This window comes from Chiloscyllium plagiosum, unplaced genomic scaffold (genome assembly GCF_037043375.1).
Source record: "Chiloscyllium plagiosum isolate Xiang-an unplaced genomic scaffold, Cpla_swu_hap1 HiC_scaffold_22, whole genome shotgun sequence".
In the NCBI taxonomy this organism is placed as follows: domain Eukaryota; kingdom Metazoa; phylum Chordata; class Chondrichthyes; order Orectolobiformes; family Hemiscylliidae; genus Chiloscyllium; species Chiloscyllium plagiosum.
The window spans coordinates 25,748,020-25,772,524 of NW_028270160.1; the positions used below are offsets into that span (position 1 = coordinate 25,748,020).

General features: G+C 39.3%; 1 protein-coding gene across 2 annotated transcripts in view; it reads right to left on the reverse strand.

Moving 5' to 3' along the window:
• Positions 1-2,430: 2,430 nt before the first annotated feature.
• Positions 2,431-24,505, reverse strand: part of LOC122561200 (factor VII-activating protease-like) — a 50,621-nt gene continuing 28,546 nt past the window's right edge. For both annotated transcript variants that reach the window (XM_043712775.2, XM_043712774.2), the window contains exons 5-13: positions 24,047-24,163; positions 22,463-22,582; positions 21,909-22,080; positions 17,458-17,552; positions 13,330-13,588; positions 7,732-7,874; positions 6,666-6,800; positions 6,429-6,571; positions 2,431-2,977 (exon numbers count right to left, since the gene is read on the reverse strand). In XM_043712775.2, the coding sequence (XP_043568710.1) occupies positions 2,822-2,977; positions 6,429-6,571; positions 6,666-6,800; positions 7,732-7,874; positions 13,330-13,588; positions 17,458-17,552; positions 21,909-22,080; positions 22,463-22,582; positions 24,047-24,163 (1,340 nt within the window). In that variant the 3' untranslated portion in view covers positions 2,431-2,821. The remainder of the gene's footprint in view (positions 2,978-6,428; positions 6,572-6,665; positions 6,801-7,731; positions 7,875-13,329; positions 13,589-17,457; positions 17,553-21,908; positions 22,081-22,462; positions 22,583-24,046; positions 24,164-24,505) is intronic.

The window sequence follows — 24,505 nt, forward strand, 5'->3', positions numbered from 1 at the left end:
TGGGCAGGTTTAATCAAGGCACTAACAGTTACATCAGAGCATTCTGTGATAGCCCATAGATAAAAGGCAATAATTGATTAAATTAATCACTTTTTAAAAATTCATTTATAACTAATACATTAAAGTAATGAGCTCAGAAGAGCGAGTGGAAAATTGTTGCAATCCTGACAAGCTTAAAACTTTGTTGTTTTATCAGTTTAATAACAATGACAGCCATTAATTCAGGTTTCTTTTGAGTACAGTAATGGTAAGTGACAGTTTCGATGCCCTCTGAGTTCACTGCTGAGAAAATGTAAGAACTTTTCACGAGTCTGTTGAAAGACAATTTAGTCTCAGTAGTTGGAGTCTTGAAGCATCTAACAAAGCAATACACACAGTCAGTATCTCAACCTTCACTCATATCATCCTTTGACACCAAGTTAAACATTAATAATCCCTATTGTGCAGGGCTGACTTGTCATTTCTGATTCTCAGGCAGCAAGACAAGAGAAACATGAAAGAAATCAGAAGTGATGTGGTTATCAAAATAAATGATCAAAATTTTGGTAACTAGAAAAGATGACTATTATAATTGTGTAGCTAGATCAAATCTTAAATTACCACTGCTGACACCAAGTCACAAGTGAGCATGTGATGCCAACCAGTGCCAACATGTGCTTGGGTAGTTTGCTGCCACCATCCCCTGTCCTCATTGGTACCAAGGCATACTTGGTCTAAAGTGGAAAGAGAGAACCAACAGGTAGCTTAATGAGAAAGAACTCTTGTCTGAAACAAAGTGTAGTTTATTGTATAATAGCAATCAGGTACAAGTTATATTAGTAAGAGAGCTATTGGACAAAGAGCACTGGCAGCACTACAATAAGAGGTCTACCCTTCTCAAGATTCTAAAATATTCTGCCTTTCACTCTCCCCAAACCCCTATGGTGTCATCATTTTGAGTGGAGCTTAATGTCAATCTCTAGCATTAATCATTTCAGAACTATTACTTCATACAACATTAACTAGAGACTATTGTAGTCATCTGGATACATAAGGGGTAATACTGTAATCACAGCTGGAAATGACTTCAGCAACACTTTGGAGCTGTTTCAGACCAACATGTGCATTTCACTTACATTGATTTAATCATATAAATTCCTTTTATTTAAATAAGAAGTTATGTCTTATATAATTAATTAAAAGTATTATGGATGGGATTTTAGTCAATAGAGAAGACATAGCACAAACTGTTTTAAAAAAAAAACTGTCTACTGATTTTAACCAGATCTACAGCCTCAACTTCCTCATTGCTGTGTATCTTTACATTTATCATCATCTACGGGGAATGCACAATGAAGACATGAAGTAGATTGATCAGCGAACCACTTGAATAATTTTCATTGATAACAAATATGGAACTAAAAAACATGGATTACAATTTTGTTTTTTTAATAATTTTATGGAAAATTGAGCAACACATAGGATTAAGCTAGCAGCTGAACATTATTAAGGAACTTCTAAAAAGGATACTACAGTTAGTTCTTCTATAAAGAGATGGTTGTGTTCTTGTGCAACCCTACATTATAGAAAAATCACACTTTGCTAACACTTTAAGCATTGTTTCTAATGTAATTGCATTACAGCCAATGCACATTTTAAAAATTTGCATTGTAGAAGCAGTATCCCCAATTCTTCAATCATGGTAGAGTGAATTCGCATTGATGAAACGCGCATTATAACAGAATGTCTTCATGTCATTCAGAGGCAATGACAATCTATACTTGTAAAATCAATTTTTCAGGGCTGGAGAGGTTGTTCAACAATAGTTATGGCTTAGCACATCATTAATAACTCAGTTACACCCTATTCAACAAGCCTTGAATTTTTCAAGGGTATTTACTGTGGCCAAAGTGCATAAAAATCAAACTTCACATTAAATCACTGATTTTGTGATTATTGCATTGGCATAGACTGACAACAAAATACTTAATGGGTGAGCAGTTCATTACTGACAGAATGTCTATATTTCCATGCTATGCAATTGTGGATTCCAAAAGTTGCTGTCAATTTTAACAGCAGTCTCTCTACCATTACATCAACGTATTTCAGTTCAGAACCTGTGAAACTAAAGCTGCAAGTTGATCATTCTCAAAAATAATGGTGAGATTATACTTCATGATTGTTATATGAGTACTTAGTAAACTTTTGTTACAAAATCCACTCCCCATTATTTTGGTGGGCATGCATTGTTCACCTCAATAATTAACAGCAATGTTGAAATAGCTGAAAGGGGGATTTGTTATGAGCATTCTGTATATAAAATAACATTACAGTAGTAATTTAAACTTTTTTATGGATTCTCCTGTAGTAAATTGTTTACAAGTGTTGAATTGAGAAGCGCAAGTTGAAATTATGTTCTGTATGCTGTAGGACACAAAGAATAAATGGAAAGACAATTAATGCACTTCAGTTTATTAAAAATATAACAACCAACTTCTTTGCCCTTTCAAAATTAGCATGGAGTAAAGTGTACATTTTTCTTTTATCTCATCCTCTGTCTTATGTAAGTGGGAAGTTTTATTATTTTCACTTTTGAATTATTATCACCAATTACCTACTGAGATGCTTTTATGTCATACCTCCCTGCTTATGAACAATGTTTTGTGAGATATACAATGCATTTAATGTACTTAAGCAATAGTAAGTTTTAAACAATTAAAATCCAGGTTAAGTAACACAACCTGTAGACATTTTACTTGAGAATTATATAAGTCCTTCCTCTGAATTGTGTGGATGAATGTTAAGCACGTTGAACTTAAGTTTCACATTGTAAAATTAGTCATTAGTATATTATTCCTTGAATCCAGCTGAGGAAGTTGATGACACGGGCGTAAACACCTGGTTTATTTTTCACCCCACAGCGATCTCCCCAGCTCACTACGCCATAGATCTGGTAAAGTCCATCTTTCACACAAGTCAGTGGTCCTCCAGAATCACCCTGTAACAAAATTGACAGCATTGGGTTAAATTGTTTCATTTGTTGCTTCCTGTTTCCCCCCTCCCTCTGCTATTGTTGCCTCTGAGTCCTGCTGGGATGCAGTTCCACTGGAGCCAGCAACTATCTGCTTTCTTGCTCAAATGGCCATTTTTCCTGTATTTGTCTCGGAATTGGGTGTCAGCAGGTACAAAAAAACTTTTAATCAACCTGTCCAGCCAAAACTCTAGAGTAGGTGAGACTTGAACCTAGGCCTCCTACCTCAGAAGTAGGGACATTACACTGTGCCACAAGACCACTAGTTGAGCAAACAGCAACAATATGCTACATATCACATTGCACGGCAGCTATGTTGATGTGAATGTGAAAGGCTGAAACTTTGCATTTGTCCACTAATACGCACAGAGAGACACTGGGAAATAATTCAGGGGGCACCTTGTGTAATGGAGTCTTAAATATCAACTAGTAATGGTGAGGCAGGGAGAGTCGCTCAAGCACTTTTGCTGGGACCTCCAGCAGCAGGGGGTGATAGTGAAGGAGGGTCCTGGCACAAATACAGAGAATGTTGGAGAAATTCAGCAGGCCCAGCAGCCTCGGTGGAAAGACAATCAGAGTTAATGATTCAAGTCTTGTATAATTTGTCTTCAAAAAAGTTGTCATTCCGAAAAAAAGTCATACCAACCTTGAACCATGAGCTCTGTTTTGTTCTCAGTAGATGCTGCCAGACCTGCTGAGTTTCTCCAGTGTTTGTTGCAGAGTTGCAATATGTGCATATTGTGCCTTTATTTGAGGACACTGGTATGACAACTGGGACAGCTGAACAGACTTCCCGTGGAGGAATGGGTGGCTCAGTGGTTAGCACTGCTGCCTCACAGCACCAGGCACCCAGGTTCAATTCCGGCCTTGCACAACTATCTGTGTGGAGTTTGCACATTCTCCCCATGTCTGCGTGGGTTTCCTCAGGGTGCTCTGGTTTCCTCCCACAATCCAAAGTTGTGCAGGTTAGGTAAATTGGCCATAGTGTTCAGGGACGTATAGGTTAGGTGCATTAGTCGGTGTAAATGTAGAGTAATAGTGTAGAGCAATGGATCTGGGTGGGTTACTCTTCGGAGGGTCAGTGTGGACTTGTTGGGCCGAAGGGCCTGTTTCCACACTGTAGGGATTATATGATTCTTTGGGTGAAAGAAGCCTTACGGGATGGAGGAGACAAAGACTTTTCTCAACCAAATGTAAACCATAGGCTTGTGCCGTGTAAATACTGCCTCTTTTGTGCTAACCTAATTTTTCCTTCATGTTTGTAATAACCTGCTGTCAGTGGAATAAGAACCTTTTGTTTCATGATCAATGGACTGTCCATGTGATTAAATCTCATGTTATGTTTGAATTCTCCAACCCCATTTCCTGGCCCAGGGGCACTGAGACTTGCTTCCACACTTCAAAATCCTTTGGCTGAAAACAGATTACTCAAGGCAGATTTGGGATTTATGAATCCTTTAATCTTCCGATTGAACTACAATGCATACAGTACTGAGATAGAAAAGAAAAGAGACATCATTAAGGAGGTCAACTAAAAAGTGACAATAGCAGTGTATAGAAGAGCTGCAGTGTTCTCAGTGAAAGGAGTCTGTCTCTGAAATCAAAGACATGTATCAAATTGGTCAGAAGCAGAGACATTTATTCAACAGCTGGCTTTCTCTTCCAACATTCTCAATTTAACGTGTTTCCGAATTAGGTCTAGAATATTTGACCTTTAGAAATTAGTTTTATTAGTCATATTTGCACCAATCACCTATGGGAACTTCAACATCAGTGGGTCAATGTCAGACACAGAAGGGTGGCTAAAATTGCATCAAGGCAGCCAGAGAAGGTTTCAGAACATGCACAAAAGCCGTGTTGAATTTCGTGTTGGAGGTTAATCAACCACTAAAATTGTGCTGCTCAAGGAGGTTAGAAGGGCAGATTTGGGAGCTGAGAAAATGTCCTGTCGAAAATGAAATGAAAATAATGCTAAAAATCAAATAGAAAGAAACGTGGTCAATTGAAGTACACAACAAAGTGAGAGGAAGAGCCAAATGATGTTGTAATGTATAAAAGGAACCATACATAACCTAGAGATGGAGTTCATAAGTTAGGTTGAACCTAACAATCACACAGGTTTACTTTAATACAAATCAAATACACACGATAAACACAAAAGCATCCAAGGGAAGCAGAAGAAAGTATGAGAAAGTGTAAGAAAAAGGAAAACACAAATGTGAGTCCAGCCAGAGCCACTCAAAAAATGTTCTTTAACTATGTTAGTAGCAGAGAGAAGGTCAGAGAACAGATATGTCCATTAAAAGATAAATTAGCTAAAAGTATTAGAGATGATTAGGATGTGGAAACATATTGAATGGATTGTTCACATCAATTTTCACAAATGAGTACTGTAAGCAAATTGCAGATTGAATGAAAGGGGCCCAGCGAAGTTAGTAAAGATCCATTACAGAGAAATTGGAAGAATGAAATATCCATAAAGCCCCTGGGTGAAATAGCATATATCCTGAAATCTACAAGGAATTGAAAGCAGAAATCACAGACATTTTTTTTCCGATAATCTTTGGAGGCTCAAGTCTGTTGGGTAATTGGAAGATGGTGAATATCATTCCAGTACTCTGACAAGGAATTAGTCACAAACCTGGAGCTCCAGTTGCATTTCATCATTTAGGGTCATAACACCATGAAGATGATGATACAACAGTTATTCCTGCTAATGTCTGGATCAGAACTACTTTGGTGGCAGACTTGAACTGGGCATTCTAGGTTCCTGTTAGAAACAGGAAAGCCATATATTGCCCAGCACTCTGAACTGCCTCATATAATTTAGAACTGTCAGAATAAAGCTAGTGATGCATTGACAAGTGCTGATATTCTATTACGTTATTAAGTCTTAGAAATGTAGAAATGTAAATACAGCACGACACATATCTAGCTGATTATCATAAATAAAACTGGGATAAAAGTGTCATCCAGCACCAGAATGTGCGATGAAATTATAAATAGTTGGAACACAGTAAAACTAGGGTTTAGATACAAAGGCATTTGCCTTCAGAATGAGATCAGAAGCTGGATACACACTAGATTTGCAATACCTTCCACTTTATGGAGCAGGTACTGGTAACCAATCTATACCCTCACAGTGTGAGCAATAATTTTGCAAACATTAGTCTCTATCAAGGTGAAGATTTTATTCAAGTTTTTGTTTTCAGAATATGGCTTATTGAAAATGAAAGAATGCTAGTATGGTGGCGATGTTGAACTCTGTGCTGTCCATTCTAGAGTGTAGATTTCACATTGGGAAGCCAAGTTTCCAAGTGCTTTCATTATCAACAATGTGGAAAACATACCCCTTAATAATGAGAATTCCTTAACAATTATTAGAGCAATCATCTCAGGAATTAAGTATGAGACCAACCTGGCAACTATCTACTCCTCCTTCTAGATTTCCTGCACAGATCATGGTGTTATCAATGACACCATCATAAGATGTTGGTCTATTGCAAATTCGTTGAGAGATTAGTTTCACAGATGCATCCAATAAATATTTTGATCCGTTCCCTGAAAAGAACAAAATGCATGAGTATTAAGTTCTTATCACAGAAATTTAACTTTTCAATAAAAAAAATAAAATTAACATAATGCATTTGCTAACCTGCTTTAGTTACACCCCATCCTGAAATATAGCATTCTGAGTTGAGAGGTAACTCAACATCTGGCAAACATGCTGCTCGGACATATTTTGTTTCCTTGCTGCACTCTCCTCCAACTCTTTGTAATTTCATTAAGGCTGAAATACAAGTAATGAATTATTTTAAGATTTCCATGCATAAAGTCATAAATAACTTAGGATAGGTTTGCTCTTTTTAGCAAAAAGTCTTTCAAATGCATTACACAACATCCAGAGAAACTGGGATATTATCGTTGATCTTAATTTTGAAATTATATTTTGAAACCAAAAATTCCTTAGAGACCTTGATAGAATGGCTAAAGGGCAGATGTTTCCTCTTGTGGAGGATTCTAGAACTAGTGGATACAATTTAAGAATAAGTGGTCTCCTTTTTAAAATGAAGATAATACTTGCATCTCTGAGACTTTGTGAATTCTGTTCTCCAGAAAATAGTGAAGGTGTATCATTGAATTTATTCTAGGCAGACTTAACTGAATGTTTGATAGACAAGGGAGTCAAAGACTGTGTGTGCAAACAGAAGGTGTGATTGTGAACTTAAACCAGCTCCAAGGTTTATGTTCCTTTGTTCTGAAACAGGCAAAATGATTTTAAAGGTAGTAAATCAAAGCAGATTCATGAAAATAACCAAACAACTATTGTGGAGATCACTAATAACATCGAGAATTGTTTAGTGAACCTATCTCCCTGACTGGAACTTTGCTTTCTGAGGTAATCAACTTGGGAATTAAGTTTGTCTCAAATGGAAAATTAGAAGGAGTATATGCCTGACTTTCAAAATTTGGCAGCAGGATTACAAATTTGCAATATAACAAATTTGCAAGATAAAGCTGCTACTCATTTCTTCAAAGTGTGAGCTTCTGCACATGGTATTATCCATGGAGTTACTTTGGCATTGCATTAAACAAGTAGAGAAAGAAAACTCCATTATTTCTCTGGAAGTCTTTCTTACCAATATGGAACCAGTCAACCAGTAATCGCTGTGATTTTAAACTTGCAACTTACTAGCTGATTAAGCAAATAGTTTCCTCACCAATGTCACTGTACAAGGCATTTTCAGTTTCTTCATAGTTTGGATGCACAATTATTTGCTCAACGTTGAACTTTTGTTCATTTAGTTCTGTTTGATCTATATTGTGTTTCCCAAGTAGTACCTGATAGTGCTTGGCTTGAGTGCTACAAGTCATTGGAGTGATAAAAATAATTAGATTCTGATAAAAAGTCAACATAGTGATTAAATCCCACTGTACAGTCATATGCAGAGCTACCGATAATAAACACAGGTTTGTACTGGCAGATAATTAACAAATCTTAATGCCTTTAACAAGTAAAATGGATACTTTTAAAACAATAGTACTATTGCAATATTAAAAAGTCAATTTTTACACTTACTATCTATGTTACTTAATTTTTATATATTTTATTTCGTATCACTTTTTAAAAAAATTATTTCTTATTTATTTTAGTAGAAAATGATTTTTAATAACCATATGGAACATAACTTGGAAGTTCCAGTGTTGGACTGGGTTGACAAAGTTAAAAATCACACAATACCAGGTTACAGTCCAACAGGTTTATTTGGAAAGCACAAGCTTTTGGAGCGCTGCTCCTTCATCGGGTGATTGTGAAGATTAAGATCATGCTGACAGAATGTATAGCCAAAGGAGTCCATTTTCATGGAGATGTGCTATGGAACATAGAACATGGAACAGTACAGTACAGGCCCTTTGGCCCTCGATGCTGTGCCAACCTTTTAACCTATTCTAAGATCAGACTAACCTACATACCCTTCATTGTACTATCATCCATGTGCCTATCCAAGAATTGCTTAAACGTCCCTAATGTATTTGACTCTACCACCACTGTAGACACTCATCATCCTCTGTAGAAAGAACCTACCTCTGACATTTCCCCTAAACCTTCCTCCGATCACCTTACAATTATGCCCCCTTGGTGATAGCCATTTTGACCCTGGGAAAAGGTCTCTAGCTATCCAGTCTATCTATGCCTTTTATCATCTTGTAAACCTCCATCAAGATACCTCTCATCCTTCTTCACTCCAATAAGAAAAGCCCTAGCTCCCTCAATCTTTCTTCATAAGACATGTCCTCTAGTTCAGGTAGCATCCTGGTAAATTTCTTCTGCACCCTCAGGGCTTTATAGCGCTGCAGCATAATCTTGCAGCTCTTAAAGTAAATTCCCCCACTAATGAAAGCAAACATACCATATGGCTTCTTAACAACCCTATCAACATGGGTGGCAACTTTGAGGGATTTATGGATATGGACTGCAAGATCCCTCTATTCTTCCACACTGCCAAGAATCCTGCCTTTAACCCTGTAATCTAAATTCAAATTCAACCTTCTAAAATGAATCACTTCTAATTTTCTCTGGTTGAACTTCATCTGCCACTTCTCAGCCCAGCTGTGCATCCTGTCAATGTCCTAATGTCAGTGCAACCTACAACAGCCCTCCATACTATCCACAACTCCACCAACCTTCATGTCATTGGCAAACTTACTAACCCACTCTTCCACTTCCTCATCCAAGTCATTTGTAAAAATCACAAAGAGCAGAGGGTCGAGAACACCACTGGTGTTCCATAAATTGTAAGTTCAACAGGCCAGAGTACAGTTCAGATCATGGCTAATGGTGCAGATTTGAATCCTGTTCTGGTTGAGGTGGATCTTGACCCTGCCTGCATTTCTTGGCTCTGAGAGTGGAAGGCAACAACAAGCCCCAAGACCATAAGAAATAGGAACCAGAGTAGGTTGTTTGTCCCCTCAAGCCTGCTGTGTATTCAATAGGTTCATGTCTGATTACACATTCCTCACATCCACTTTCCACATTTTCCCTGTAACTCTTGATTTAGCTACTAGTCAAGAATCTATCTATCTCAGCCATAAATATACACAAGGACTGTGTCCCCACAGCTCTCTGTGGCAAGAAGTTCTAAAGACTCTCAACCCTCTGAGAGAAGAAATTCCTTCTCAACTCAGTCTTAAATTGGCGCCCCTTTATTCTGAGACTATGGCCTCTGGTCCTAGGCTCTCCCGTGAGGGGGAACATCCTCTCAGCATTTACCCCGTCAAGCCTCTTTATGTTTCAATGGGATCACCTATCATTCTTCTAGACTTCAGTGAGTAGAGTCCCAACCTGTTTAGCCTTTGCTCGTAAGACAATCCCTCAATACGGGAGGTCATCCTAGCAATCCTTCCCTGAACTGTCTTCAATGAAACAATGTTTTTCCTTAAGTAAGGGGACCAAAACTCTAGTGTTCTAGATATTGTCTCACCAGCACCTTATACAGTTGCAGTAAAATGTCCCTACTCTTATACTGTGACCCACTTGAAATAAGGGTCAACATTTCATTAGACTTCCTGACTACCTGCTGCGCCTGTCTGCTAGCTTTCTGTGATTTGTGCACAAGAACCCCCTTTGTGTTTTCCTCCATTTAAATAACACTCTGTTCTCCCTTACAAAACAAACAACTTTACATTTTCTTACACTATACTCCATTTGCCAACTTTTAACAAAACCATTAACAAAAAAACTGCTGAGAAAACATTTCATTATGAAGCATCAAAAGAGAATGAGCCAATGATCTGTTTCGGGGAGAGCACGTAAGGAATAACATTAACATAATATTCTATGCCTTATCCAGTCAACTGCTCACTTTTGAGCTCAGACTCATTTAATATTATCTGATAAGGTTGATAAGCAACTCGAGAGGTTAGCATTTGCAAACGTTACATAAAAAGAAGCTGAAAGTAATGCAACATACCTATTACTGCAGACTTTATTAACCAAATGAAATGAACTCATGTATGGCCTTATTCAAGCCTTGGCATTGCTGAATCAGCAAATAAAGTACCATGGCAATTTTCAGAAAACAATGTATAATAATTGTTAATGTTTAAGGAATGAATGAATACATTGCAACAGGTTTACCTTTCTATCAGGCAGAAGAATCCAACAGGAAATATGGCTCAACCGTGGTTAACAGAACAAATAATGTATTATATTAGGTCCAAAGAGAAACCAAGAAAAGTTGATAGAAAAGGGAGCTAGCCTGAGAATTGGCAGCAGTTTAGAATGAATCAAAGGATGTCCAAGACATTGATTGAGAAAGGTAGAGTATGAGAGTAGTTGAAACTTTATTGCTGTAACAGCACAGCAGGTCAGGCAGCATCCAGGGCTGCCTGACCTGCTGTGCTGTTCCAGCAATAAAGTTTCAACTTTGATCTCCAGCATCTGCAGACCTCACTTTCTCCTCGAAGAGTATGAGAGTAAACTTGCAAGCAATGTAAGAGTTTGCGAGAGTTTCTGCAAAAATTTAAACAGAACAATATTATTGAAGACAAATGTGGGACCCTTATTGTCTGAACAGAAGTAGTAATGATGAACAGGGAAAAGTGCTATAATTTATTAAAACGGGTGTGATAACAGGGCACTTAGAAAGTACCAGCAGGATTACACAAAGTCAACATGGATTTATGAAAGGGAAAACAAGTCTGATAAACCTATTGGATTATTTTAGTGATGTAACAACTAGAAACGATGAGGGAAAATCAATGAATGTGATATATTTGAATTTTCAGAAAGCATTTGGTGAAGTCCCAAATTAGAGGTTATTATGCAAAATAAAAGCACATTGGATTTAATGGTAATTTATTGACATGGATTGAGAATTGGTTGCAAATAGAAAAGCGAGAGTAGGACTAAATGGTTTATTTTGGAGTGGAAGATGGTGGTAAATTGGACAATACCAGGATTAGTGCATGGGTCACAGCTATTCACAATGTATATCAATCCCCTTATTTAGGGAAAACATTGTTTCATTGAAGGCAGTTCAGGGAAGGATTGCTAGGATGAACTCCACACAATCAAATATAATATTTTCGAGGTTGCTGATGTCACAACTAGGGCCTGTATGAGTAGTGAGGAAGACACAAAGAGACTTCAGGACAATTAAGACAAGTTGAGTTCATAGGCAAATGGATGGCAGATACTGAACAACCTAGATAAATGTGAAGTTACTGACTTTGGAAAAACAGAATGGATATTGTGAAGCTTGTGAAGGGTTCAGAAAAGATTTGCAAGGATGTTGCCAGGGTTGGAGGATTTGAGCTATAGGGAGAGGTTGAATAGGCTGGGGCTACTCTCCCTGGAGCGTCGGAGGCTGAGGGGTGACCTTATAGAGGTTTATAAAATCATGAGGGGCAGAGATAGGATAAATAGGCAAGTTTTTTTTTCCCTGGGCTGGGGGAGTCCAGAACTGGAGGGCATAGGTTGAGGGTGAGTGGGGAAAGATATGAGACCTAAGGAGCAACTTTTTAACACAGAGGGTGGTGCATGTTTGGAATGTGCTGCCAGAGGAAATGGTGGAGGCTGGTACAATTACAGCATTTAAAAGGCATCTGGATGGGTACATGAATAGGAAGGGTTTGGAGAGATATGGGCCAAGTGCTGGCAAATGGGACTAGATTAATTAGTATATTTGGTTGGCATGGACGTGTTGGACCGAAAGACGTGTTTCCTTGCTGTGCATCTCTATGATTCTATGGCAGAGTATTACTTAAATGGTGATAGATTGGAAAATGTTGATATGCACAAGGACCTTTGTGTCTTTGTACACTGATCATTAAAAGAAAGCACACATGCAACAAACAGTTAGGAAGGTAAGTAACATGTCAGCTTTCATTGCAAGAGGGTTCGAGTACTGGACAAGGACAATTTATGTAGCTGTACAGGTTGATGAGATCACAGCAGGAATATTGTGTGGAGTTTAGGCCTTTTGCCGAGGGAGAATTATACTGGATGTGGAGGTAGTGAAGGTTCACAACATTGATTCTTGCAGAGGCAGATTTGTCATTCGAAAAGAGATCGGGTCTGCATTTACTAGAGTTTAGAAGAATGAGGGATTTCATTGAAATATGAAAACTTCTGACAAGGCTGGACAGTCTGGATGTAGGGATGATGTTTCTCTGGACTGGAGGTACTAGAACAAGGAATTGTGGTCACAGAAAATGTCATTTCAGACCGAGATAAGGAGAAAGTTCTTCCCTCAGAGAGTGGTGGTCCTGTGAAGTTCAATACCACAGAGAACTTTGGATGTGAAGTCACTGAACACATTCAAGAAATAAACAGATAAATTTCTAGAAGCCAAGGGTATCAAGGGGTTCTGGGAGAGTGCGCTAGTATAGTATTGAGATAGATGATCAGCCATGATCATGTTGAATCTATTTTCTATGTCTTTTTGTTTCATAATTCAGTATCAGATAATGATTGCTTCTTCATTTCAGATAGCTTCACCAAATTTGTTCTCCTACACTTTATTACACTTTCATATTGAACAGTGACTTTCAAAATTGCTTATGCATTCACAGTTGCAGAAGTTTTCATGATGATCCAATTGTTTTTGCCTCAAACTGGAAATAAAAATTGCTAAGCCATGGTGATGGAAAGGATCGCATCCTTTGAAGTCTGGAAGTGTTCAAAAACTCTTTATTAATGCATTTTATCCAAATAATAATATTTTCAATAGTTAACCATAATCCATCTTATTTCCATCAAAATCTATCTCTTCCAGGTTAGACTAAAGTAATGTTGTTTGTTCCTAAGTTCATACCTTGCTTCTAAGCAGTGAGCTGCAGTAAGAACCCAACAGGGCGCAATTAAGGTTCCTCCACATTGGTGTCCTGCATCATAAATACTTAGTGCAATTTTTAGTTGCACAGATGCCTGCCAAGGGTGCCTGCCACGAGCTGTCTTCTGCCCACCATAGATGCGGCTTAAATTTCTTCTCAATCCTACTTTTCCACAACTTTCAAAAGAAGTCGGGATCATAGATGTTGGCTCAGCCTCTGGTTCAGGTGCTGCAGTGGTTCCTACAACAGAACACAAAATACTTTAGGTTATTGTCTAAGAGGTTCCGTTCCTATACCATACCATAACCTGAAAAATAAAAGGACATGGAATAAAAATTATTGTTTCTGTCAGCAAAGAACATCACCTGAGCAAATCACTGCGGAGAAGTTTGCATTCATTTCAAGACATTTGTCTGAAGCAGTATAATAGAATTAGAATTTGGGTGAGTTACACCAAAACTGTTAAATGTTGGATATGATCAGGAACTTTTTAGGTTGATTAATTGGTACCAAGCCTTTTTGGTGATATTAGTCTTGACTATGGTATCAGGTGAAGAAGAATGTCTATAGGGTGTACCAGGCAGATTTGGCTCAACCTTTTTAATCAGGAAGTAGTTTTATTCACATTACTTCATAGTTGGTTACATTGCGTCTAAGATACACGAGTGTCTTTTGTACTGCACCATGCTCAACTTTAGTGTAAGCACACTTAGTACTTTAGCTGATTTATGTTTCAATGTGTCTGAATTAAGGCCTACCCAAAAAAATGACTGCAAATCCCCAATTACTAAAAGGCTATTCAAACTGCATTCATTTTCTTAGCTGCACAGGAGCTGGTATTTATGCTTTCAAAAATCTTTCTTAGCATTAAAATTTTGGTTTACTGAGAAATCGTTTCTTCAAGATGGCGACAGAGCAAGGGGAGGAGCTGAGCTTGGGACTTGTCCACTTGTGTTGGCTTTCTTCCTTTTTTAAGATTCTTTTTAACTTTGCTCTTTTCTTTATCTCTTCTGTTCGTTTTCTTTTTTCTTAAGCCTGGAAGGTGTTGGGTGAAGGAGGAGGCCTCCGGCAGCAGCAGTGCCAGGACGAGCCAGCCTGAGGTCTCCCAGTGAGTGAGGAACAGGTCCAGGGCTGACTCACCCAGCCCGGGCTCACAGGCTTCCAAGGCTCCAGGTCCACAGCTAGGCCCGGGCGCCGGAAGGAGGAGAAAGGCTGTCTTGGCTCGGCATGGTGTTCTGCTAGTGTGACAATCTCATCCCAGTGTGGCAGTCTCATTCTGGCATGGAGGTCTCATTCCTGTATGGAGGCCTTCTTCATCTTTTGCACCTAGGTAGTCCAATGGCCAGGCAGGCAGCCTCGTCCAGCAGAGGCAGTTTTGACCCAGTATAGTAGGCTTCTTCGGTGGAGGCTTCTGGCCTAGTATTCCAGAGGCCAGTGAGGTGGTCACGTCTGGCTGCATCTTCAGGTTATTCCATCATTCCTTAACTGGCTTTCCCTAACCGCAGGAGCCATTAACTGAACAGTGATGAACTTTGCCTTAATTTTTTTTATTATTATGTATGACTTCTGTTACTGATCTACGTGCCATTGTGGGGTGTACACCAAGTATATTGGTAAGAGTTTTGGTATAGTCCCCTTAAAGTCATTGTCATTAGAACTGCATCCCTTTATGAACTATACTTATTTTTGAAGTTAAGAACATTAATAAAATTGCACCAAGTTACCAGTCTGAAGCACATGAAAAATAACTAAGAATGGAAAGAAAAAAATTGTGTTCTCTTATGCTGTCTGTGTTGGGTTATGGATAATTTTACACTTGTATTTATGCAAATTAACATGAACCAACAAACTTCAACCACCCATTGGATGTTCTTCTGATTGAGTCTAGTGCAGAAGCTTTACCTGACAATTTTCATGTTGTCTTTCCTGGAGGATTTTGGACCATTGGAAAGCTATGTAAGGGCTGCTTGCTATGAAGAAGGACCAAAGGAAAATTGGGGTTCTTTTCATTAAAACTGAGAAATTTAAGAGGAGAGTTTGAGAAAGGCATTCCAAACAAAGTTAAGATGATGCGGGAAGAAAGAAGCCTTAATTACTTTTTTCCAAAAACTTAAAATTTTGAAATTTAAAAATGTGAAATTTTTTAAAAACTCCACATTTTCTCCACACATTTGAGGTTAAACTGACTGCAGACAAAATCTTAGAAGGTAGAAATTCCAAGCCCCACATAGTCAGACTTTCAAAATCAGAAGCAATGGAATTTGTGAGGATTCCTCCCAGATCCAAGAATGTGAAGGCAGCTCACGCAAAGTGACTTGGTAATGGAATGGACACAAGAAAACACCAGACTACTGCTGACAATCTGTCAGTGGTTCAGGTGAAGTAGGCAAACAATTGTCCAAGAACTCAACGTATTTAAGGCACTATCTGTTTGCTTATTTATGAGGCATAGTGAAGAAATTGCAGCAATTTTGTTAGGTTCAATTATGTGATGAAGAATGTGCACAGATCTGTATGTTCTGCCTTGATGACTGGCTCAAGTATATCCTTAACGGTTTTGCTCTATGAAGTGTTTTAAACAGCGCTGTACATTAATGTAGCCAATGTCCTTTTGGTCTATATAAACATTTGGTGATCCTACAACCTTTCATATGGACATCTAGCAAAAGACCCACTAGGGAATTCTGAGTACTTCCACATGTCAGGCAGGGTCAGATCAATCTGTTTGGGGCCATGCTCTCTAACTCACCTGCACTTTTCATATGAGAGACTGTTCCATTACCATCCTTTGAAGCTCAACTGTGGAAATGCTTTAGCATGGATACCTTTCAGCTTCTGGAGTGGTTTTTCTCATTTTAATCAACTATTATTCCTGGATTGAAATCTAGAAACTCAGCTGATCCATCTCAGGGGCTAGGATAATCTCTTTTAGGAAATTGTTTTCCATGCATGGAATCCTGGACATGATTATCTCTAACAATTCCAAATCTTAGAATTTTCTTGATGAGTGTTTCCAATCCTTTGCAGCCTCACTTGGGTTTGCTTATGTCACAAGCTCACTGAGTTACCCTAAAGACAATGACATGGCTGAGGGACCTCATCATAAGTACTTCTGTGAAAGAAGATTTCCATTTAGTCCTACTCAACTCTAGCTATACACAGGTACACGTCTTCTCCCGATGCCAACTTTTGAAGTGTGGAAGACTGCAAATCCACATCCCTCATTTTCTTAGGCAGTAATGCAAAGTGTCACAATGCAGGACCATGAATAAGTACTACAGAAAAAAAAGAATGTCATACAAGATGCTTCACACCTTCAACTAGAGACATAAGGTTCATGACTTGCTATATCCCCAGAATGCACATGAGGACTGGGCTCTTCATTGGCTGACTATTTTCAGAAGGCAAGACTTCCATCTCCAAAGTCTTGATTTTAAGAGGTCTATTGGAGACCTCACTAATGCCTGATGGGAAAGTAGTTTGGTCAACCAGCCAGTTTAAAAAAAAGCAGCACCAGTCTCTTTCTGGCTCTACAATCCATGGCTCAGATCCTGTACAAAATTTGCCTCAAGTCTGTAACTTTCATGCTGCTGGTTAGCATGATTGTCATCTATTTTGGTTGTAATGACCAAATAAGACTATGCATACAGAAGTGGTCTTACATAATCGGTGATGTAGTGGTATTGTCACTAGATGTTATAAAGCTACATGGAGACTTTATGTAGACTAGCAATTCAGAATCAGGTAACATTCTGGGGACATGTATTCAAATCCTGTCATGACAGATGGTGAAATTTGAATTCGATAAAAATCTGATGATGTCCAGATAACCATTGCCATAAGATGTCCTCTATATTAAGGAAATCTGTAATTCATACCTAATCTGCCTTACATGTGATTCCAGATGCACAGCAAAGTAACTGCTCTCTGAAATGGTCAGAGAGCCAATCAGTTCACAGACAACAAATGTCATCCTTGCCATTGACACCCACCTCTCATCCAAGTATGAAATCTTTAACAAAATGGTATCCTTGAAAAGCCAGATAATGCAATATGATGATGCTGTGGTCAATCATAAACAACAGCACAAATATTTTAGCTGTACGCACCAGGGTCACATTGAGAGATTGCACAAAAGTCCCATTTCAGTTTTCCATTTGGTTCTTTAAAAAAGCACCAAGGCTTATCGTCATCATCTGGATTTCTGGTTGAAAAGAATGTTTAAAATGCAAGGTCAGATTTAGTTACTAGATATCGTTTTGAAAGTATACATCATTTCTATACATTATTGCAGCCATTTCCTTTTTTCCGTTGTTTCCTCTCAACACTAACTTGAATTTTAAAATTCCTTTTTCACTTCAGAAAAATGAGATGCATTTCAACAAGACTATATCCATTTGTTTTGTTCTCTTCTGTATAGCTGATGCTGAATGTCCTATCGACTATAAACTGGACATCTTTCTTAAAATTCTTGAGCTGAAATCCCTTTAAGAATAAAGAGCCAACTTGAAGGGGTTTGTACGACACATCCATTTGCTGAGCTATAGTGAAGCACTGAGAAGCCATGACTTAAACAGCATTTCTTACAATAATAAGCATGTCGGCCTATAATGTCACCATCAGCACAGCTCCCTGTATTATTAATACAAGTTGAACACACCCAATATACTCAGTCATAGTGTCTGGTATTATGGGTTTCGAAATGCCAGTGAGCTGCTAATGCAGCCCAATATGTTACTGGTCCTAGTATAATCCAGATTAGGGGTTGGATGGGAATCGGGCTCATCCAGGTCCAAACTCTGAACGTTTTAGAAGGAATACAGCTCCCAGTGGTGGGACTGGAAGCGGGTGCTGCCTCTGCTCATTTGTCAGGAGTTGCAATGCCCACAGTGTAAACTGGAAGTGTGTGCAGAGGACAATCGCGCTGTGGGGCAGGAGTGAATTATAGCTCTGTTGGACTATCAGAGGCATCCTTCTTAACGACAGGTTCTCCAGATGGACCCCAAAACATTCAGAGCATTTTGGGCTGAGTTAGCCTCTGTCTCCCTTGAAACCTCCCATCAGTTGTCCCCCATCCTTTGTCACTTTCATCTGGAACTTCACCTTCTTGAACCCATATTGTTATCACCCAACACACCCCTCATTCATCAAGATGCCTTCAGACAGACAAAGAGCAGCCCCATAGTTCAGTTTTACTTCCCTGCAGGTTCTCCACCAGGTCATCAGGAAACACTGGGAACTGTTCTTCCCCAGGGATGACAGCAGGAGACCCTCTTGGTTATCTCAGAGATCACATGGGGGAAGTGAGCAGTGTCAGGTCCATACATGAAGCTGGATGCAATGCCACAGAAGGATGAACCACTTCCCTGGATCAACCAGGAAATGTGATGTTGCATCAATGGCCTCTGATACCAAACAAAGAGACTTTGCAAATGGGAAGAGAAGCCAGTCTTGGAAATGTGTTCTATGATCAGTGTCACATGGTAGTAGAGACCGGACTAAGTGAGAGTTGTGTAGAATAGAGCAACTGAGTATCAGTTAAAATGTATGCATCAGGTCAAAGGAGTTAGCTGTCACTTGAAATGTTTCTAAGTCTCCAAACTCGTTTTCTTGCAGGATGAGGAAACATTCGATGTCGAGGGAGGGCAAAGAATGGAAGAGGAGTGGGTGAACTCAAAGTGATAATATTTTTGAGTAGGGATATGTTGGAGATTACAGGTGAGCAGGAAGGCTGGACTAGCCAACAGAATGAGAATGTCTTCGAGATACAGTTGAGATATTAACATATTAGAAAAATGTGCAAAGCTGACTTCCTAATAGTCTGAGCTGTTCCTTAATGTCTTTCTTGTTATTCTTTACTGCAGATTGTTGCCATGAGCACAAAATGCAAAAATTAATTGTGCAAAGATATATTTTCACTTCTGACTGAGACCTACAACACCCAGAGAATGACTGTCATCTCTCTCCCTCTTGTCCTCCACCATAACAGTTACATTACACTTACACAGGTTTCAAAAGCATTGCCCAGAGGATCAGAAGCAGATCTTGCTGCTCACTTTATAGACACATGCCAGTGGCTGAGGCAGACTGGCTCAGCCTAACCCCCTGAGAGCGGGAGGATGTTTGTGGGTGAGGCCCATGTAGAGCCCTGGGCTAATGATGGGTCTCTAGCCCTGAATCATAACATGTTTCAGTTGCAGAGGTACACAGGGATACATAGGAACATAGGGCAGTGGAGTCAGAGACTATCTAGATCAGAGCATGGACTGTGCAGAAAACTATCCATTTGTTGAATTCTGTCATGGTTCCCATCTGGTGAGTGTATGTTTTCTTATGTCGGGAGGCTGTTGACTATCATGGGGATGAAGATCTAAAATGTACGCACTTTCATTTTGCCACTCTGGCCTTGGGCTCAGCATAGCAATGTCTGAATCAGAGGAGAGTGAGGCTTGTGAACCCCTCAGAAACACAGAGCACTTCCAAGGTAAGTTGACATTTCTCATTCCCTCTTGCTGCTGATTCCAGAGCATCGAGTGGGAGAGGTCCTGGAAGATGCCCCCTACTATTCCAGAGGTCCCCCAGTAGGCCCAGGCCCCAGGGCTGCCAGACAGAGTGCATCGATCGCAGGTAGAGTGGTATCAGGTTGTCTGCTCTGGTGTTAGAGTGACACCAAGGCATAACCATTGCATGGGAAACAATGCAACATATTGAGGGGACAGACACATACACATATCTGTATAGATAAAAAAGATTGTTTACTTGATGTTGTGCACATTATTAAAATTTGATGGGACATTTTCCTTTGGAGGGCATAATGCATGGTCTTCATGTCTGGCAGTTGTTACTTGAATGAAGCGATTCAGAGATATCTCACTTGTGTAGGGAATAATGGGTGGAATTTTTAGGTATTGGTCTTTATGATTCATATTTTCAAGGCAATGCTACCTGCAGCATCTGCTGGCCTTCGACAAGTCACTTGCTAAGATCACTTAAGAGCATGGAAAGTAATTTGCTGCTCAAACAGTCCCTGCCAATGTATGCCAGCAGCAGAATGATGGCTCAGCAACATATCAGTGAGTTATGTGCCAGTATGAAGCACATAATCTCAGGGGCTGTCAACCAGCTTCATCTGATGTGATGAAGATCCACTCTCCCTGGTCTTGTTAAGGATAAAGGATGTGGTTAGTGACTTTTAGAAAGCTTCATTCATGGAATGTTGACATTGCTGGATAGGCCATTATTTATTGCTAATTGCCATCGAGAAGGTGATGCGACACTACCTTCTTGAACTTTGCAGTCCATAGGGTGTTGGTACACCACTGTGTTGTTAGAAAAGGAGTTCTAGGGCTTTGACATAGTGATAGTGAATGAATGGCAACATAGTTCCAGATCAGGATGAGGTGTGGCTTGGAGGGGAACTTACAGATGCTTGTGTTCCCATGTATCTGTCGCCCTTGTCCTTTAAAGTGATAGAATTCACAGATTTGGAAGGAGCTGTTCAAGGAGCCATCGTGAGTTCATCTTTATCCTTTGGAGCGTATATACTACTCCCATGATGAATCAGCAGTGGAAGGAGTGAATGCTAATCAAGCGGGTGTTTTGTCCTGGGTTGTGTTGAGCTTCTCGAGTGTGTTTGGAGCTGCACCAATCCAGGCAAGTGGAGAATATTCCATCATACTCCTGATTTGTGCCCTGCAGTTGGTGGACAGGTTTTGGAGAGACAGGAGGTGAATTACTTGCCACAAATTCCTCTAATATGACCTGTTCTCGTGGCTGTAGTAGTATATGGCTGGTCCAGTTCAGTTTCATGATAAGTCCCTGGATGTTGCTTGCGTGTGCAATAGTGGAAATGCCATTGAATGTCAATGGAGAAGCATTACGATCTTCTCTTGTTGGAACTGGTCATTACCTGGCACTTGTGTGATGTGCATATTACTTGTCATTTGGGAGGGGTTGCTTAACACAGTTGGCTGGATAGCCACTTTGTGATGTAGTGATGCCAACAGTATGGGTCCAATTTCTGCACCAGCTGAGGTTACCATGAAGAACTCTTCTTCTTAATCTCATGCTGCACCTGAGGTGTGGTGACCTACAAGTTATATCACTACCAGTCATCTCTCTCTAATGAGGGATCAGCCCTGGGGTCTGGTAAGATAATGGTGACTTTACTTTTACTTGTCACTTATCGGCACAAGTCTGAATATTGACCAGGACTTTTAACATATGGACATGGACTACTTCAGCATCCAAGAAGTTACAAATGGTGCTGGACATTGTGTGATCATCAGGGAACAACTCCCATTCTGATGGAGGGAGGGTCAATGATGAAGCAGATGAAGATGAATGTTTTGCAGTGATAGCCTTGGACTGAGATAATTGCCACTGGGCATTGATTGCCACTCCACCATTGATGTGCCACCAATTTTAACAACTCCAACTGATGTTGCAAAACTACGATTTTGGATCTCACCCATTAATAAATAAATGTCTCACCTTCCTTTTCTCCCACCTTTACTGTCACATTAAAGTCTACCCTATGTATTTACATAATATTTTTTACCTGCAAAATCTGTGATCTCCAATGCCAGTTTCTTCAGCTTGAGGCTGAAATATATTGATGTGTTTCTTTAGAAGCAAGTGTGAGCTCCAGTATAAACACTCCTTCCCCTGTTGTGTTACAGCAACATTGCCTCTGTAATCTTCACCATTTCCCTCATAACAGTCATTAGAATCTGTAGAATGTTGAAGCCGAGAGTTACATGCAGGTTAATGAAAATTGAGCAATATCAGATATTTACCTTGGGGATGAGAACTATCCCGGCTTAAAAGTTCATTCTATGTTTACCTGGTATTAAACCAAAGAATCATAGAAGATTATGTTACCTTCAATGAAAGGAAACATAATTATAGAATTTTAGCTGCCTTCTGAAATCATTTCAACATTGCAGAGGTTTTATTTACAACAGTTAAAGCTGACTTAATGGAAGTCTATTTGTAACAAATAATAAAAGCTAGCTCCAAATTATTGACTTAAAAGTTGTAATTAAGCATCTGAGTTGATTTTATGCATATGTATGCGGAAATAAATATAACACAAATAGAAAGCATTAATACCTGTTTCACAATATCGACCTCTGAAGGATTTTGGACAGATGCAAACAAAAGATCTTCTTGTCAGGCCCCTTCTACAAGTTCCACCATTTTTACAAGGATTTCTTGAACAGGTGTGAATTGCTAAGAGGAAGAGTTTGGGAAACATTGTTTAAACTTCATTATGTCACCAAAGAAATATTCATTTCAGACTGTCACATTTTCTTTAGGTATTATGGTTCTTTTTCTACCTTGAAACTGTTTGAATTTCAGTAAAAACAAACTAAACACTCAGAAAAAATCATTACAAGGAATAGGCCCCCACTGTGCCTGATTTTTGGAACCAATTTCCAGTCATGTTCTCTCACAACTTGCTTCCCCTGGAAGTGTGCGACCTAATGATTTGTCATCTGGAGGTATCTGTGTTATCTATTAAAAACAGCCATTAGACCCATTGAATATGCTAATCAGGGATGTAATGCCTGGTTAATTGTATGTAATAACTGCAGCTCAATGTCAGACTAAAGGTCAGATTTTCTTCAGAACTTCAAATCAACCTTATCTTTTTCACGGAGTCACATCAAGCCTGGATAAAACTCATTTACTCCCCACCCATCTTCTAAGGAAGATCGTCATTAGTTATTCTTTAGGGGACTGACAGCATGGGCTCGAGTCTCTGATTGGTAGTAGGAATCAGGAGCTCCACATGAGTTCCATTTCCCACCCTTCCTGGTTCACAGGGCTCTTCTTGCTACTACATTATCTTCAAATTTTTACTGTAGGTTTTCAGATATTGCAAAATCAAATGTAGTTGCTTGGAGCTGATATGAGTGATGGTGTTCCAATATAGGCTCATTTTGGACCCGGTCAGTTTGAGACCCAGTTCCCTCACAACCATAACTTACTTTTGTAAAAGAATAAGTTTCCTCAGGAAACTTACCAAAAAACCTGTGAGAGTTTCGTTATGTCATACCTTTTTATTTATCATCCCTATCCTTTCAAATTTCTTTTGATTCCCTGACTCTTTTATCTTCCCTGTTTATTAACCTTTTTGATGGTATTCTTTTAAGAAACATTAGAATTTTACAGTTGATGTAACATTTATTTCTGTTTCATTTTGCCTTCCTTAATTGTTTTTATTTTGACTTATGTGCGCTTTGGATAACACACGATTCTATCTCTCTTCCCTTTAAAACTTTGCAAAGATTTTCCACTGTATCTTTTCACTGATACCATTTTGGAGCACATTTATTCACGTTTCTTTCACATGCTTCAATGCAAAGGGTGATTCCATGATCCAACACTGCCAGTGAGGAGTGAAATGATCTGTGGAAGGATCACTGGATCACGGAATTTCCTGTATCAGTTTAGATTAGATTAGATTACTTTCAGTGTGGAAACAGGCCCTTCGGCCCAACAAGTCCACACTGACCCGCTGAAGCGCAACCCACCCAGACCCATTCCCCTACATTTACCCCTTCACCTAACACTTCCTCGATTGTAATGGTTTTAAAAATGCCCTTTTGACTTTGACAGATTTCTTGACCACATTTCACAAAGTACTGTAAAAGGGTACATCATATTGATAAGTAGGAATGGTTACCATACGTTTTTTACAGTCTGGTGGTTTGAATGGATAGTTGCACTTGCACTTGTAGTATGGTGGATTAAAGGTTAGAACACACTCTCCATGCTTGCATGTACTCCTCCGACAGGGATTGTTTACTGCAATTTAAAGAACATAGTTTTGCAATGTATGTAGTTGTTAGGAGTTACAAACCAGAAAGAATTTGAATTTATGTACTACCTTTCCCATCCCCATATTGCCCTACAGTTCCCAAAATAGAAACAGTGAAAAAAATCACCACTGACATAGTCATCTCTGGATTGTATTTTTTAGAATTCATTCATGGAATGTGGGCATCACAGGAGAGGCCAGCATTTAATGTCCATCCCTAATTGCCCAGAGGGCAGTTAAGAATCAACCACATTGCTGTGGGTGAAGAGTTACACATAGGCCAGGCCAGATGTGGATGGCAGTTTCCTTCTCTAAAGGCATTAATGAAC